Consider the following 14274-nt stretch of genomic DNA (forward strand, 5'->3'; position numbering starts at 1 on the left):
TTTTTTTTGGGGGGGGGGACAGGGGCTGTGGTGGGATCCTCAACACCAAATTACAGGCATTAAGGGTCAATTATGCATAGAAAAGGAGCAAACATGTTGTTCTTCCCAAAATACTTATCTTACAAATTGCTAATTGTATGCTTCCACTGGCACTCTGAAAGCAGCATTACGTCACTTTTGTGTTGTTGTTTTTAATAACCACCCTGCACTTCAGATTGCTCTTTAGCCCAAAAGCCCAGAGGCACTAACAGCGTTTCCTTAATGAAGTCATTCTCAGAAGCAACTTCTAAGACAAATCTCCATTTTTCCCTACTTGGAAACTGCCAAGATCGCTCCGCGGGTCTTAGCATTTGAACTCAGGCCTCCTAAGATTCATTGAACTTAATGGACTACAACACTGGCTCAATATGGGCCAAAGCCATCTTTGAGTCAAGAGGGAAGTTCCCCACCCACTAGAATAATGTCAGACTAAATCTGCCATGAGCAGTGACCCAGAGCCTCCACCTTTTTAATTCATACAAACAAGTCACGTCTTTCATACAGCTCTTCTCAGTCGGAAATATTCCTCATAAGGGGGGGGGGTCTTTTCAGTGTTTTAATCCTACTGACTCACAAAATTTAAGACAATAGATGCCAGAAGTGCCATTTAGCCCACTAGCATCAGCACTGTATAATTTAATTTGAATGTATTTATTTATTTATTTTAATAATACTAATAATAAACATTTAAAAAGAAAACTTAGCATTCTCATAGTCCAGCACACTTTACATTTACAAGAGCGCGTTTTTAGAATCCCTTTAACAGTTGGCATTAGCACATCTCTGTCCTGTGATCCCAAGTATGTACTCTTGCTAAAGAACAGAATAATTCGTAGAATCACAGAACTGTACACTTGGAAGGGACACCAAGGATCATTTAGTCCAACCCGCGGCAATGCAGGAATATGCAGCTGTTCCTTATGGAGATCGAACCTGCGACCTTGGCCTTATCAGCACCATGCTCTAGCGTGTCAAAATCCATCTCCTATTGTACTCAGCCGCCAGGCACAACACAGCCAATCGAAAACTGGCTAGTAGAGCTCAATCTCCCTTCCACCAAACCTTATTTACAGAGTGCAACCAACAAATGCGCTTCACCACAATGCAATTCCTTCCACATTATTCCCAATCACACCTTTCCTTCAGGATTTGGAGAACTTCAGTGCTGCTCATAAACCCTCCAATCTTCATCAGCTCTCAGCCAATGTTCTCTGCCCACAGCACAAGAGACCTTCCCTTGGTCACTGCATAGCATAGCAGGTGAGCTGCTCCTTAAAACCAGCTGTCTCTTCTTGGCCACCTATCTGTGAGCATGCTTTGATTGCATGTTCTCTAGTCTGAAAGAATTAAACATGCATTCACACGCAACAGCTCTGCTTTCTCGCCACCATCACCCAAAAGGGGGAGGGAGGAAAGTTTCGGATTTAAAATATTGGTACAAAAATCGTGTGCCGCCACTCTCTGCAAGATCCCAGGGGGTTCCAGGCACTCACCCCGGGTCGGTGTTCCTTTGCAGAACTGAGACACATCAGAGACTGCCGTAGCTTTAAGAAATCTGGTTTATTCACCTATTTACCAATTCAGTCTGCATGGAGGAAGCCCAGATCTTACAGAATGGTCACTTCAATAGGGGCTTGTCCCCCACAGCAGTGAAGCCAGCCTTCAGCCAGCCTGCCCAAGATGGATCCCAGTCTTTCTTCTCCCTTCTTCTTCCCAGAACACCTTGCTATAAAAAACCCAACACCTCTCTTTTCCTGTCACCTCAAAAACACACCCCATCACCTCAGCAACACCTGTCTCTCCAGGCCAAAGGATTCCTCTGGGGTGACCCATCAACACCCTTTCATCATGCTAACAGATTTGCTCTTCCGCCAGGCCAGCCAGGCTGGTTTGCATAAGCCAGCCTAGGGATTCCCTGCCTGGCACAGCTCTGCAGCTGGCCCTTTCTTCCATATCCCAATTCATCAAAACCCTGCCATCTATAAATTTCAAATTCCACTGTAACTTTTTAAAGAGGAAAATAAGGCGTGTGCCTTGTACGCACCTTATTTGTGGCAGTGGCGCTGGATCTGGGGACCACGGGCACATTTGTCACCTGCACCGACAAGTAGTTGTTATCTATGAGGGGCCACGCCCCTTCCACTTTGCACGTCTGAAAGTGATCCTTAAAGGTCCGCAGGTGTGGGTCTCCAAACAGGCCACAGAAAAAGTATGTGGGTGGAGTCTGCTCTCCTCCCCCGCGAAGTTCGCCGGCTCCCTGGCGACCGCTGTAATTACACGGGTCGTGGGTGATTTCGGGGTTCGTCGAGGAGGTCGGGCCATCCTTGGAGCAGTTCCTCTGGCTCATGAGATCACTGATCCCCAGCACAGCCGAATGGTAGACCAGGTTCCCACGGCAGACTTTGGAGTTGCGGTAGGTGCAGGCGGAATAGGCACGCAGGGCTTTGCAGAATTCCAAATCAAAGCCATCAAGGGCAGAGTTCAGGTGAGAAGTCAGCGCCACAAAGTCCGTGGTGCACTTCTGGATTCGACACGGCGTCTGCAGCTGACAATCGCCTGGGCAAAAGAAGAGTGGACATTACTGGGCATGATTCGTTTTCATAAAACAAACAAACAACAACATTATTTATATGCCACCCATCTGACTACCTCAGCCATTCTGCACAGTTGCCAACAAAATATTTAAAAACACAATAAAACATCAACCACTAAAAACTTCCCTAAACAGGGCTGCCTTCAGATGTCTTCCAAAAGTAAAATAGTTCCACAGTGAGGGTGCCACTACAGAGAAGGCCCTCCACCTGGTTCCCTGTAACTTCACTTCGCGCAGTGAGGGAACTGCCAAAAGTCCCTCGGATTAGATATATGATATGCTCAAACAGATGCATCAGTAGGACTTTCAGCAAAACTTTTTCTATTATTCCATGAGAGCATGCTCCAAAAGAGCTTTATCTTATCCATGCTCAGTCAGAAGAAAACACCAGCGACTTCAGTGAGACTAACTCCAGATGAGTGAGTTGCAGCTTCCATTGTCATCTGGCTCAGTCGGTAGAGCATGAGACTCTTAATCGCAGGGCAGTGGGTTCGAGTCCCACATTGGGCAAAAAGATTCCTGCATTGCAGGGGATTGGACTGGATCATCCTTGGGGTTCCTTTCCAACTGTATGGTTCTATTAATATTCAACTTGGATGAAGGCTGGCCAAGATGCAATTCCCAGAGTTCCCTGCGAAAGAGGGATTGACTCTTGAACCACTCTGGAAATTGTTGCTCTGCGAGGGGAACAGGGGACTCTCTGTACCTTTAACAAACTACAACTCCCAGCATTTGGTGGGGGCACGACTGAATAAAGTGGCGCCACAGTGTTTTAAACATATGGTGTGAATGTGACCATGCACATAACCTGCACATATTCTACAAAGCAGAAAGAAAAGAGCCTGTTAAGCCACACTCTTTATTTGGGAGAGTCCAGATTTTAGTCTTACTTTCCTTCATGGCTGAAAGCTGAGTACTTGGGGTTTATTTTTTTTAAACAGAGATTTTGCCCCACCTCTCCCTATCGACCACAGCCCCATAATTATTTAAAACTACACTTAATATTTGTTAACTACGGAAACCACATGCTGCAGCTACGCCTGGCTAGCCTAAGGGGGAGACGGGCTATGGAATGCAGGTGGTAAATTTACAATTCAATTCACATTTAAATAAAAAAAACCAGACTCTCCCAACTTCACACTATTTCATGACTGCCTGGGTTTTTTGAGGGGGGCAGGAGTCTGGCTCAGTGAGTGCTTGGAAAAGTGTTCTCTCTCTCTCATTCTCAGTTATTAAGGAAACTCATGGAATAATAGAATTGTAGCACTGGAAGGGACCCTGACAGTGATCCAGTCCAATGCATGAATTTGCAGTTGTCCCACACAGGGATTGAACCTGCATCCTTGACATTATCAGTACCATGCTCTAATTCATAGGTAGGCAAACTAAGGCCCGGGGGCTGGATCCGGCCTAATCGCCTTCTCAATCTGGCCCGTAGACAGTCTAGGAATCAGCGTGTTTTTACATGAGTAGAATGTGTGCTTTTATTTTAAATGCATCTTTGTGTTATTTGTGGGGCATAGGAATCCGTTCATCCCCCCCCCAAAAAAAATATAGTCCGGCCCCCCACAAGGTCTGAGGGACAGGGACCGGCCCCCTGCTGAAAAAGTTTGCTCACCCCTGCTAATTCAACTGAAAGCCCACAAGCCAGGAGAGCCCTAGCAAAATCAACACAATAGACCATCTCCATTTGCACTCTGGGACCGCTATGCACATAATGCTTTCGACAGGCGCATGGGAGCGCCCGACCCGACAGAGGTCCCCTGTTGCGCATATGCTTCTTTAAAGCACGTTTGGCAAGAGCATGGAAGACGCCAACTAACAATATGTACCTCAGCCAAAGAACAGCAAGGAAATCTTGCAGCTGAACAGCGCTAGTTTTCTAGCTGCCCTTACAGAGGTGCTTAATGCTAGTCCCTCAAGGGTATCTTGCTCACTCCCTGATGATGCAGCCCAGCAAAACTGGCCTAGCGCGGCCTCAGCCTGGCCTACCTCATAGGGCTGTTGCAAATATAAAATGGAGGGGTGGGGAGGGGAAAAGAAAAGAAAAGCGTGCCATCTTGAGCGCTTTGTGTGAAAAGTGAGGTATAGTGGTACCTTGGTTCTCAAACACCTTGGTACTCAAACACCTTGGAACCCAAACACTGCAAACCCAGAAGTGTTCTGGTTTGCGAATTTTTTTCCAGAAGCCGAATGTCCTCCATTTTGAGTGCCACACTTCCGTTTTGAGTGTTACGCTGAGGTTTGTCTGTTTTTTTGCTATATCTTTTGCGTTTTTGTGGCTTTTTTGCTTTGTTTTTGTGACTGTGTGGAACCCAGTTCAGTTACTGACTGATTGTGTGACTGCAGTACATTGTTTATTGCTTTCATTTTATGGATCAATGGTCCCATTAGATAGCAAAATTCATGTTAAATTGCTGTTTTAGGGGTTGTTTTTAAAAGTCTGGAATGGATTAATCCATTTTGCACTACTTTCTATGGGTTTTGGAACGCTTTGGTTTTGGAACATTCTTCCAGAACGGATTAAGTTTGAGAACCAAGGTACAACTGTATACTTGAAATAGTAAAGTGAGCAGGGAAGGAACTCGTTTTAGGATGCTGGGGCAACTCCCGCCCCCTTAAAAATACATAATGCCTGTATTTAATCCTAGTATCAGACACTGCGTACCCAATGCTTTTTTTCCAGCCGTAACTCGCTGGAACTTAGTTCCGCCACCTCTCAGGTGAGCCTCATTGCCATTCTAAGAGTTCATGGTGAGTTTTTCTAGAAAAATAGCACTGCGTGTACCCCCGAGTACCCCCAGAATAAAAGTACTGATCCAAAGCTAAGTAATTTAGAAAAGCTGGCATTCATTGTGGGGCTCACAGAGATCTGTTATGCATAAGCTTTAAAAGACAGATTTTTTTTTTTTAAAAAAAAGAACTTAATTATGATAAAGAATATAATTTCATGGCTCACTTGTCGTAAATTTTAGGGCTTTTACTTGAATACATGTTTCAGTTAAACCAGTTTGCAGATGCAAGACTTGATGGGCTGTGTCCACAACTGGGGGAAAGGAGAGAATTAAGAACATGCCCTTTTAAAAATAAAAGAGAATTTATCATGCTAATTTGAAACCAAAGAAGGCTGCAAGAGAATTAAGCTTTCCGCCACAAACTGATGAAATCTTGAGTGTTTTTCTGCATCTTTTAATGCAAACTTTACACATGTAATTCTGACATGTTTAATTTTGAAAAGAAATCGGAATGTCCTACACCTGTGGAATTATCTTCAAACGTCCCAAAAATAAAGCTGGCTAACACACATACAAACTTATGCTGGAGAAGGGAAGGAATAAAATGATCTTTTCTCCATTATAAAGTTGGATAGCTTTTCACATTTGGGGGGTTGGTGAGGAGGCAGTTTAGAGGAGAGAGAAACGAGAGAAGTGCTCTGGAAGTGCTATGCACCGACATAATTAAATCCAGTTTTTTGCATGCTCACTGCGCAGCTAAAGGGTGTAGTCTCAAATATCTTGAACACTTGTCTTTTCATACTCTCCAGCATTCCACCCAGGATAAACTTCTGAAGAGTCTAAAACAGCATTCCACACACAAAGCCTTGCCACTTTTCAAAACAGATTTAATTACATTGCCCAGTGAAAAGCTAGCCATATTAAATTGCCCTGTATTTTGTGCTAAGGATATGCTCATTTAGCGAAAGCTATTTCTAAGCCATATACCATGGATTTTGCTTGAGCATCACACGGGAGCATTTCAAAATAGTGCCATAATGTGCTTTGCTCTCTTAAGAAAGGATGGCGTCTTGGGAACTGTAGAATCACACAATTCCTAGTCCAAACTCCCTGCAATGCAAGAATCTCAACTAAAGCATCCATGACAGATGGCCATCCAAACTCTTCTTAAAAACCTCTAAGGAAGGAGAATCCACCACTGCAAGCTGTAAAATTCAGTTGTGCTCACATTAGTAAGCAATTTCCCAACTAATCAAAATGCCAAGATGAAGAGCAACACAGAAACAGTAGGACATCTGTGTTTGGTTGTAAATGGAGAAAGCAACCGAAATAAATGACAATAGCATTCATTTTCCCCTTTTAATTAACTGGTTTCCATGGACACCAGAATGCAACGGCTCTTGTTTTCAAACTCAGATTAAACACAAAAGTGCACCAGGGAATAAAAACCCTAATAAGGGTAACGCATGACGTTGAGGGGTTTTGTTGCTGCTGTTGGTTTCCCTGTTCACTGGGAAAGAAAATCAGTGTTGCCAAATTCATGTCCTTCTGCATTACGATTTATAGATCAGCCTGTTTCGTCACATCAACAGAAATAAAGAAATAGCCAGTCTCTGATTGCATGGCAATAAAAGCACTTGTTTCTGAGAAGAATCTGCGGAGGGGGGCAGATTTGAGAGAGAGAGAGAGAGAGAGAGAGAGAGAGAGAGAGAGAGAGAGAGAGAGAGAGAAAGAAAGAAAGAAAGAAAGAAAGAAAGAAAGAAAGAAAGAAAGAAAGAAAGAAAGAAGCATTTTAGGAGCTTGGTCTAGTGGGGATTTGAACCCTGGTCTCCCAGGTCCTAGTTTAACCGTCTAGGCACTGCACTCACAATAGTCCCTTTAAGACCTGTTATAGCACTCCAGCAGAGAGCCTGCTTCCTATTGCTGAGGGAGGAGTGTTGCATCTTGCAGCCAGAGCCTTTTATGAAATTATTGTGAGGTTTAGTAAGTTAACTGTTTATATTTGGACAACTTTCTGCTGTACCTTATTGGAAGGAGAAAAAGAATCATTTCCTTAATAACAATTCAAACCATTTATTTAACTAAAACAATAACATTACAGCATATGTATCCATGTTTGTTAACTGATGTGGTTAAACAATTTTTTTGTTTAAACACCTTAAACTGAGTTTTTGCACACATGAAAAACTTAAAACAAATCCTTATTTCCTGATGAGTAGCCTTTGGACTATAATATAACTTAAATAGAAAGTTATCTTTAGATTTTTTTTCCTCCAAAAGCATTTTATTTTAAAAATCCAATCTGATTTAAATCAAATAAATCCAATTTATATAAAAAATCATTGAATTTTATCCACCTTGGTGTGTACTGAAAATAATAAAAGATTACAGGCCTACAACTTCATGACTAAGTACAGGACAAGGCCAGCAGCAGGTCACAACTGGAAGACCTGCGAGACTGAGCCTCAGGAAGCAGAAAGAAGCTCTGCCAGAAGGGGGCTGGAATTGGGTGGAGGTACTTACCCTGATCCTTACTGTATTTATTTGCCTATTTAATTTATAGAGCAGAAGTACAGTGGTACCTCGGGTTACAGACGCTTCAGGTTACAGACTCCGCTAACCCAGAAATAGTACCTAGGGTTAAGAACTTTACCTCAGGATGAGAACAGAAATCGTGCGGCGGCGGCACAAAGGCCCCATTAGCTAAAGTGGTACCTCAGGTTAAGAACTGTTTCAGGTTAAGAACGTACCTCTGGAACGAATTAAGTTCTTAACCCGAGGTACCACTGTACTCTAGGGAGCCGGTTTGGCATAGTGGTTAGAGTGCCATACTAAGACATAGGGCATCAGGGTTCAAATCCCCACTGAGGCATAAAGCTCGCTGGGTGACCTTGGGCCAGTCACTTACCTCTTAGTCTACCTCACTGGGTCTTTGTAGGGATTAACTGAGGAGGGGGTGAACCATGTACCCCTTGAAGGAAAAGATGGGGCGCAAATGCAGAAAAATTAAGTTCTTCTGTTTAAGAAAGCTGGAGGGGCCAGCCAGATGGAGATGTCTGTCGCCATCCTGGCATCCAGAGATTTGCACATGGTCACAAAATGCGCTTGGCGCCTGGCTAATTTCGAACGCTGGGTTCTTTTATAAATCAAAACATGTTCCTGTGTGGAGCTCTTCCAACAACTGGTGGCACTGATCAGTCGTGGCACATGAGGGGGCAGAGCTGCAGTGGTGGGCCTGAGAGGGTGGGCAGCTTGTAGGTGTGCGCCCACCTGCTCCAAGATGGCAATGTAACCAGCCTTGAATTCACAGGTGCTTCATTCCATTGCAACCCACTGAGTTGGCATCGTCTTGGAGTAGCCACAGCCAACATCTTGCTTCTTTCTGCACACAATCTCATTTACAGTGCTATCTGTAAAAACTTGTTACTCGTACAGTGGTACCTCAGGTTAAGAACTTAATTCGTTCTGGAGGTCCGTTCTTAACCTGAAACTGTTCTTAACCTGAGGTACCACTTTAGCTAATGGGGCCTCCCACGGCTGCCGCTGTGCGATTTCTGTTTTCATCCTGAAGCAAAGTTCTTAACCCGAGGTACTATTTCTGGGTTAGCAGAGTCTATAACCTGAAGTGTCTGTAACCTGATGTACCACTGTATATTAGACCTCCTGGGGCGCAATCAGACTTACTCCCAGGTAAACGTGCCTAGATTTGCAACCTTAGCATAGGATTTCTCATCAGGTCCCTGTTGGAAAATCTTAACAGGGGTTCCTGGTGTCTTTAATGTACATTTTTTTAATATTCACCAACCCGCAGAAGTATGTCTATTTTGGATGCAGTTCTGTATATTTAACATACCCCCATGAGGGAATCAGAGATACCATGTTGGAAAAATAATTTCCAGTTCAGATGCTATTTTAAGCAGCTTGGTGTTTTTGTTGCAGCCCCATCCTTCTCAAAATGTGAATATTCAATGCCCTTAAGGCTGCAGTTATACAGATTAATTCCACTGAACTCTATAGGACTTGCATCTGAGTAGATATGTATAGGATGGGGCTGTATGTAAATTAAAGAAAGCCATACATACTTTTAGGAATAACAGACACCGAGAATTTTGTATTTACAGTATTTTAGTAACTAAAATTATGATGTTACATAAGTTGGGGTTTTTCATTTTAAAAATTGGTGTTTTGGTTAAAGATTAAGAAAATGCAGAATAGATAAAAAGGGTAGGTCTACATTCCACTTTCTACCACAATTCTTTCCAATGAATGTTAATCTTGGTAGGGAACAGGAAGTGTAGCAGATCCAGCATGCCTTGCCTTGTTGCCAGTAAAAGGAATTGCTTCAGTGATGCGCTTAATAAGTGTCACTGAAGCCATTTTCTTGCGCTGGCAGCAAAGATGTATACATACTTGAGATGTACCCTCACTGAATATTGTATGTGAGCTTACAACTCAACTACTGCGTACCGATGGGACGTAAGAGTGTACACCTGTTGAATGCAGCAAGTGTGTGGTGTACATTTAAGTGTTTGTTGGGAGCCCAGGGTTCAAATTCCCCACTTGGCCATAAAACTCACTGCATGACCTTGTGCCACTGCCAGTAACCATCTCTCAGTCTAGCCTACCTCACAAGATTGTTGTGAGAATAAAATGGAGGCAGAGGAACCATGTATGCCACATTTAACCCCTCGGGGAAGGGGGAAATGTGGATAGCTCAGTTGGTTAGAGCATGGTGCTGATAACACCAAGGTTGCAGGTTCGATCCAGTTGCATATTCCTGCATTGCAGGGGTTTGACTAGAAGATCTTCAGGGGCCCTTCCAACTCTACAGTTCTATGATTCTAAAGTGTAATAAATAAACTGAATTTAAAACAAAACAAAACACCATATGAACTCTCCCTTATTGTTTTGGTTCATAGTATTTGTTACAAAGTTCCAAAAGAGACAGGACTTTGCTCTAGGGCCTCTTTGTAAACAGAAAGAGAAGTTCTGGATCCAAAGAAACAATATTTCTGAATATTTCATAAAGGAAGTCACAAAGAGAATTTGTTCTTTGTTCAGTACTGACTTGTCAGTGCTACACCTTCTGCAAACAAAAACCTCACACATTCTATGGCTGCCAGGTTGGTAACCTACACACAAGAATCAAATGCCACAAACACGAGTTCACTTTTGATTAAGGACCATCGCTTCTCTCGATGGACCACTGGGAGCATGAAGCCTATTGAAAGCTAAGCTATTCTACACCCGGAATCCTAAATTTAGCTGGTGCTCTCAGATTGGGACAGGAGCCAGTTTGTCAACACATTCTTCCTTAAAATTCAAGAAATGTTGGCCTCTAGTACTTCAATAAGTGGTGTGCTCTATCAGAAGCTGTCTAATACAGTTTCATATAGTTAAATCTCATTGGGAAAACTAAAATCAACCCTTTCCTTAAAACAACCACAGTAATACCACTCTCTTATGCCTTGGACAGACCACACCTGGAATACTGTGTCCAGTTCTCAGCACCACCATTTAAGAAGAATATTGACAAACTGGAATGTGTGCAGAGGAGGGTGACCAAGATGATCAAGGGTCTAGAAACCAAGCCTTATGAGGAATGGTCGAGGGAGTTGGGTATGTTTAGCCTGGTAAAGAAGAGACAGAGGAAACACGATTGCCATCTTCAAACATCTAAAGGACTGTCACATGGAAGATGGAGCAAGCTTGTTTTCTCCTGCTCCAGAGGCTAGGACCTCTATCAATCAATTCAAGTTACAAGAAAGGTGATTCCAACTAAACAACAGGAAGAACTTTCTGATGGTAAAAGCTGTTTGGCAGTGGAACAGACTGCCGCAAGTGGTGGACTCTCCTTCCTTGGAGATTTTAAAGCACAGGTTGGATGGACATCTGTTATGTATGATCTAGCTGAGATTCCTCCATTGCAAGGGGTTGGACTAGATCAGGGGTCAGCAAACTTTTTCAGCAGGGGGCTGGTCCACTGTCCCTCAGACCTTGTGGGGGGCTGGACTATATTTGGGGGGGGGGGAATGAACAAATTCCTATGCCCCACAAATAACCCAGAGATGCATTTTAAATCAAAGGACACATTCTACTCATGTAAAAACACACTGATTCCCAGACTGTCTGCAGGCCGGATTTAGAAGGTGATTGGGCCGGATCCGGCCCCCAGGCCTTAGTTTGCCTACCCATGGGCTAGATGGCTGACCCCTTCTAACTCTACAATTCTACAAATCTCTGACGCGGTGATCTCATGCTTTCCGGTTACTCAGTGAAATGTCTCTAGTAAGCTCTTCTCACAGCTTTCCAAGGTTGTATTACTGCATAACTTGGTGCAATCTAGAACTTCACAAAATACGTCTGTGTAGATTTTCATTGGGACTCATGTATCTGATCTCTGCATTTGCACCAAGGAACACCAAGAGTGGGCCTCTCTCAGTTTCTTTCTACTGACTGAACAATATTTTAAAGTATTTCTATTAACTGTTGTGGTTTTAAAAAAGTTTCTAATTTGATATTGTATCATATCACCACTGTCACCTTCAGAGCATGTTGTCCAGAAAGGTGGCCTACAAATATTTAAAACTGTATGCCTGAACAAATACCTCAGCACAAAATCCTATTGATTTCAGAGACTTTTCATTTTTAGGAAACTTCCTGGGTGCTCCCACTCCCTCCGAAATAAAGAAAAGCAGTAATAAAATCTTTAAAAGCAATACATTCAGAAGCTGAAAATTGCTATGGTGTGTCAATAGCGACAGGAAAAGGTCTTACTTGATTTGTAAGCAAAAGTGTGAAAGGCACAGAAGCCCTATCAGAAAAACAGTTGGGGGCCCAGATCCCCTTCACACACTGATGTAAGAAGCTTTGCTAGGAAGAACAGACGAAATCTGCCTTATTCTGAGTCAGGCAATGGTCCATCTACTGCCTAACACTGACTGGCAGAATCCCACCAGGATTTCGGACTCTCCCATCCCTAACCTGGGGATGGCCAAGGACTGAAGCTGGGATCTGCTGCACACAAACCAGACTCTGCCCTTCCCCACACACACCATAAAGTCCCCCCACCCACCCAAGCCATGTTACAAACCCAACCATTGTTCATGAGTTTGCCTGAGCCGGTGGAGTCCTTTGCCCAGCAAGCTTCCCTGGGCGAAATGAAAAGGGAAAGGCTACAACCCAGCAAGCTTTGGGCTCCTACAGGAAGGCCAACAGAAATACCATTTTTTAAAGCAGCATGGCAGCTGACAAGACAGAGGCATCTTGCAGAAAACAAAACAGGAGTAGCAAGCCTCATCCAGATGCACCACTGGAGCAAAGAAAAGAAAAAGTGAGAATTCCAGCCGCGCAAACAGATCCGCATTCAAAGTTCAGCCGCTGGGAAGAAGGGAAAGCGACGACTTTTCACCGAGATCGCCTCGCCTTCTCCTCCCAAAATCCTTCAACGCCAGCTGCAGATTAGGAGAGCCCAGGCGCTCTCTTTCCTGCGTCGCGAAGGAGGAGGAGGAGGCGGCGGCGAGGAGAAGAGAAACCTGATCTCGGCGCTGACTTAGTAAACACCCGGGCAGGGAGGGAGCGGTGCCAATCAAACTCACCCAGACACGGCAGCCCCCTCCCCCGCTCCGTCGAGCGGGGCCAGCTCCGCGCCCCCGCCTCGCTGGGGAGAGAAGGCTCGCAGACTTGCTTTTTAAAAGCAGAGACCGCGGAAAGGAGAGGAGGAGGAGGAGGGAGAAGCCTTCGCGTGTGTGTCAGATTCCTCCGGGCTGCAAAACAAGCGTTTTGGCACAAGCGGCTCCCACTTGCAAGAGCAGCCTCGGAACACCACGCGCCTTCAGCAAGGAGCCGTCCGCCCCGCCTGCGACGCTCCAGGTGGGTCGCGCAAAAACTTCAGATTCCTCTACACACACATACACAGACGCGCGCGCGCACTTTCCGCGATCGCGGGCTTTCCACTTGCTCCCGAGGAAGTGAACACCGGATCTTGGCAGCCCATCAAACGTCCCGTTAAAAAAAAGAAATAAAGGGAACCCCCAAACCAACAACTCGCGAACAAACACGTCTCACTACACAGCTCCGCAGCCGTCGGGGCGTCGCTTCCCGCTCCATCCCGGCCCGTTTTCTTGGGGGTTTCCACCCCCCACCCCCGCCCAAAGAGGGGCCCAGACGGTACCTGTGTGTAGGAGCAGCCCCAGGCTGAAAAGGACGAGGAGGGCAGGCGGGGGGCGGCGCTGCTGCTGCTGCTGCTCAGCCCTGGCGGCGTTGGCGGCGGCGATGGCGCAGAGAGGGGCCGCTCTCCCCATGCCCGTCCATGCAGCTCGACGGGACTCCAACGGTGGGGCGGCGGCGGCGGCGATGGGGCTGCTGCATGAGCAGGCGATCGGGCCTCCGCGCTTCCTCTTCTTCCTCCTTCGGATCAACCCCACGGTGGAAAGAGGCCGCCAGGCCACACGGGAGCAGAGGCGGAGGCCAGCGAGGGCGGCATCGCGGAGAGGCGGCGGTTGGTTGGAGGAAGGGAGGAGGAGAAAGAGGGGAGAAAGATGAGAAACACAAAGCGGGTGAGCGGAAAGCCACCGAGCAGCCCCGGAGATGGTCGGCCCCGTCCTCACGCCGAGCGGAGCGAGACCTGGCAGCAGAAAAGCAGACCGACACCCTTCCCACTGGAAGCAATCTCGGCTCTGCACACACACTCACACCAGGCTCGCCCGCCCGCCCCACTCCTCCCGGCGCGCTCCCATTGGCTCCGAGAGCCCGTTCAGCCAAACAAAGGCAACCCTCATAGGAGGCCGGAACTTACCTCCTCCTCCTCCTTCTCCCTCCTCCACCTAACTAAACCAATTTCTGGAGCAGATTTTTCTTCTTCTTCTCCAAGGAGCCTCTACTACTGCTTAGGTGTTTACTGTTTGC

General features: G+C 45.6%; 1 protein-coding gene and 1 long non-coding RNA gene across 5 annotated transcripts in view; both read right to left on the reverse strand.

Moving 5' to 3' along the window:
- The window catches only part of LOC309380730, a 745666-nt gene that overhangs the window by 483300 nt on the left and 248092 nt on the right, over window positions 1-14274 (reverse strand). The gene's annotated exons all lie outside the window — the stretch shown is intronic.
- RGMB (repulsive guidance molecule BMP co-receptor b) overlaps window positions 1-14274 on the reverse strand; it is a 43131-nt gene that overhangs the window by 21333 nt on the left and 7524 nt on the right. For all 4 annotated transcript variants that reach the window (XM_081930666.1, XM_081930668.1, XM_081930669.1 and 1 more), the window contains 2 exons: window positions 13541-13776; window positions 2084-2595 (listed from right to left, as the gene is read on the reverse strand). In XM_081930666.1, coding sequence (XP_081786792.1) covers window positions 2084-2595; window positions 13541-13776 — 748 coding nt within the window. The remainder of the gene's footprint in view (window positions 1-2083; window positions 2596-13540; window positions 13777-14274) is intronic.

This window comes from Podarcis melisellensis (genome assembly GCF_964234715.1).
Source record: "Podarcis melisellensis genome assembly, chromosome: 11".
Lineage (NCBI taxonomy): Eukaryota > Metazoa > Chordata > Lepidosauria > Squamata > Lacertidae > Podarcis > Podarcis melisellensis.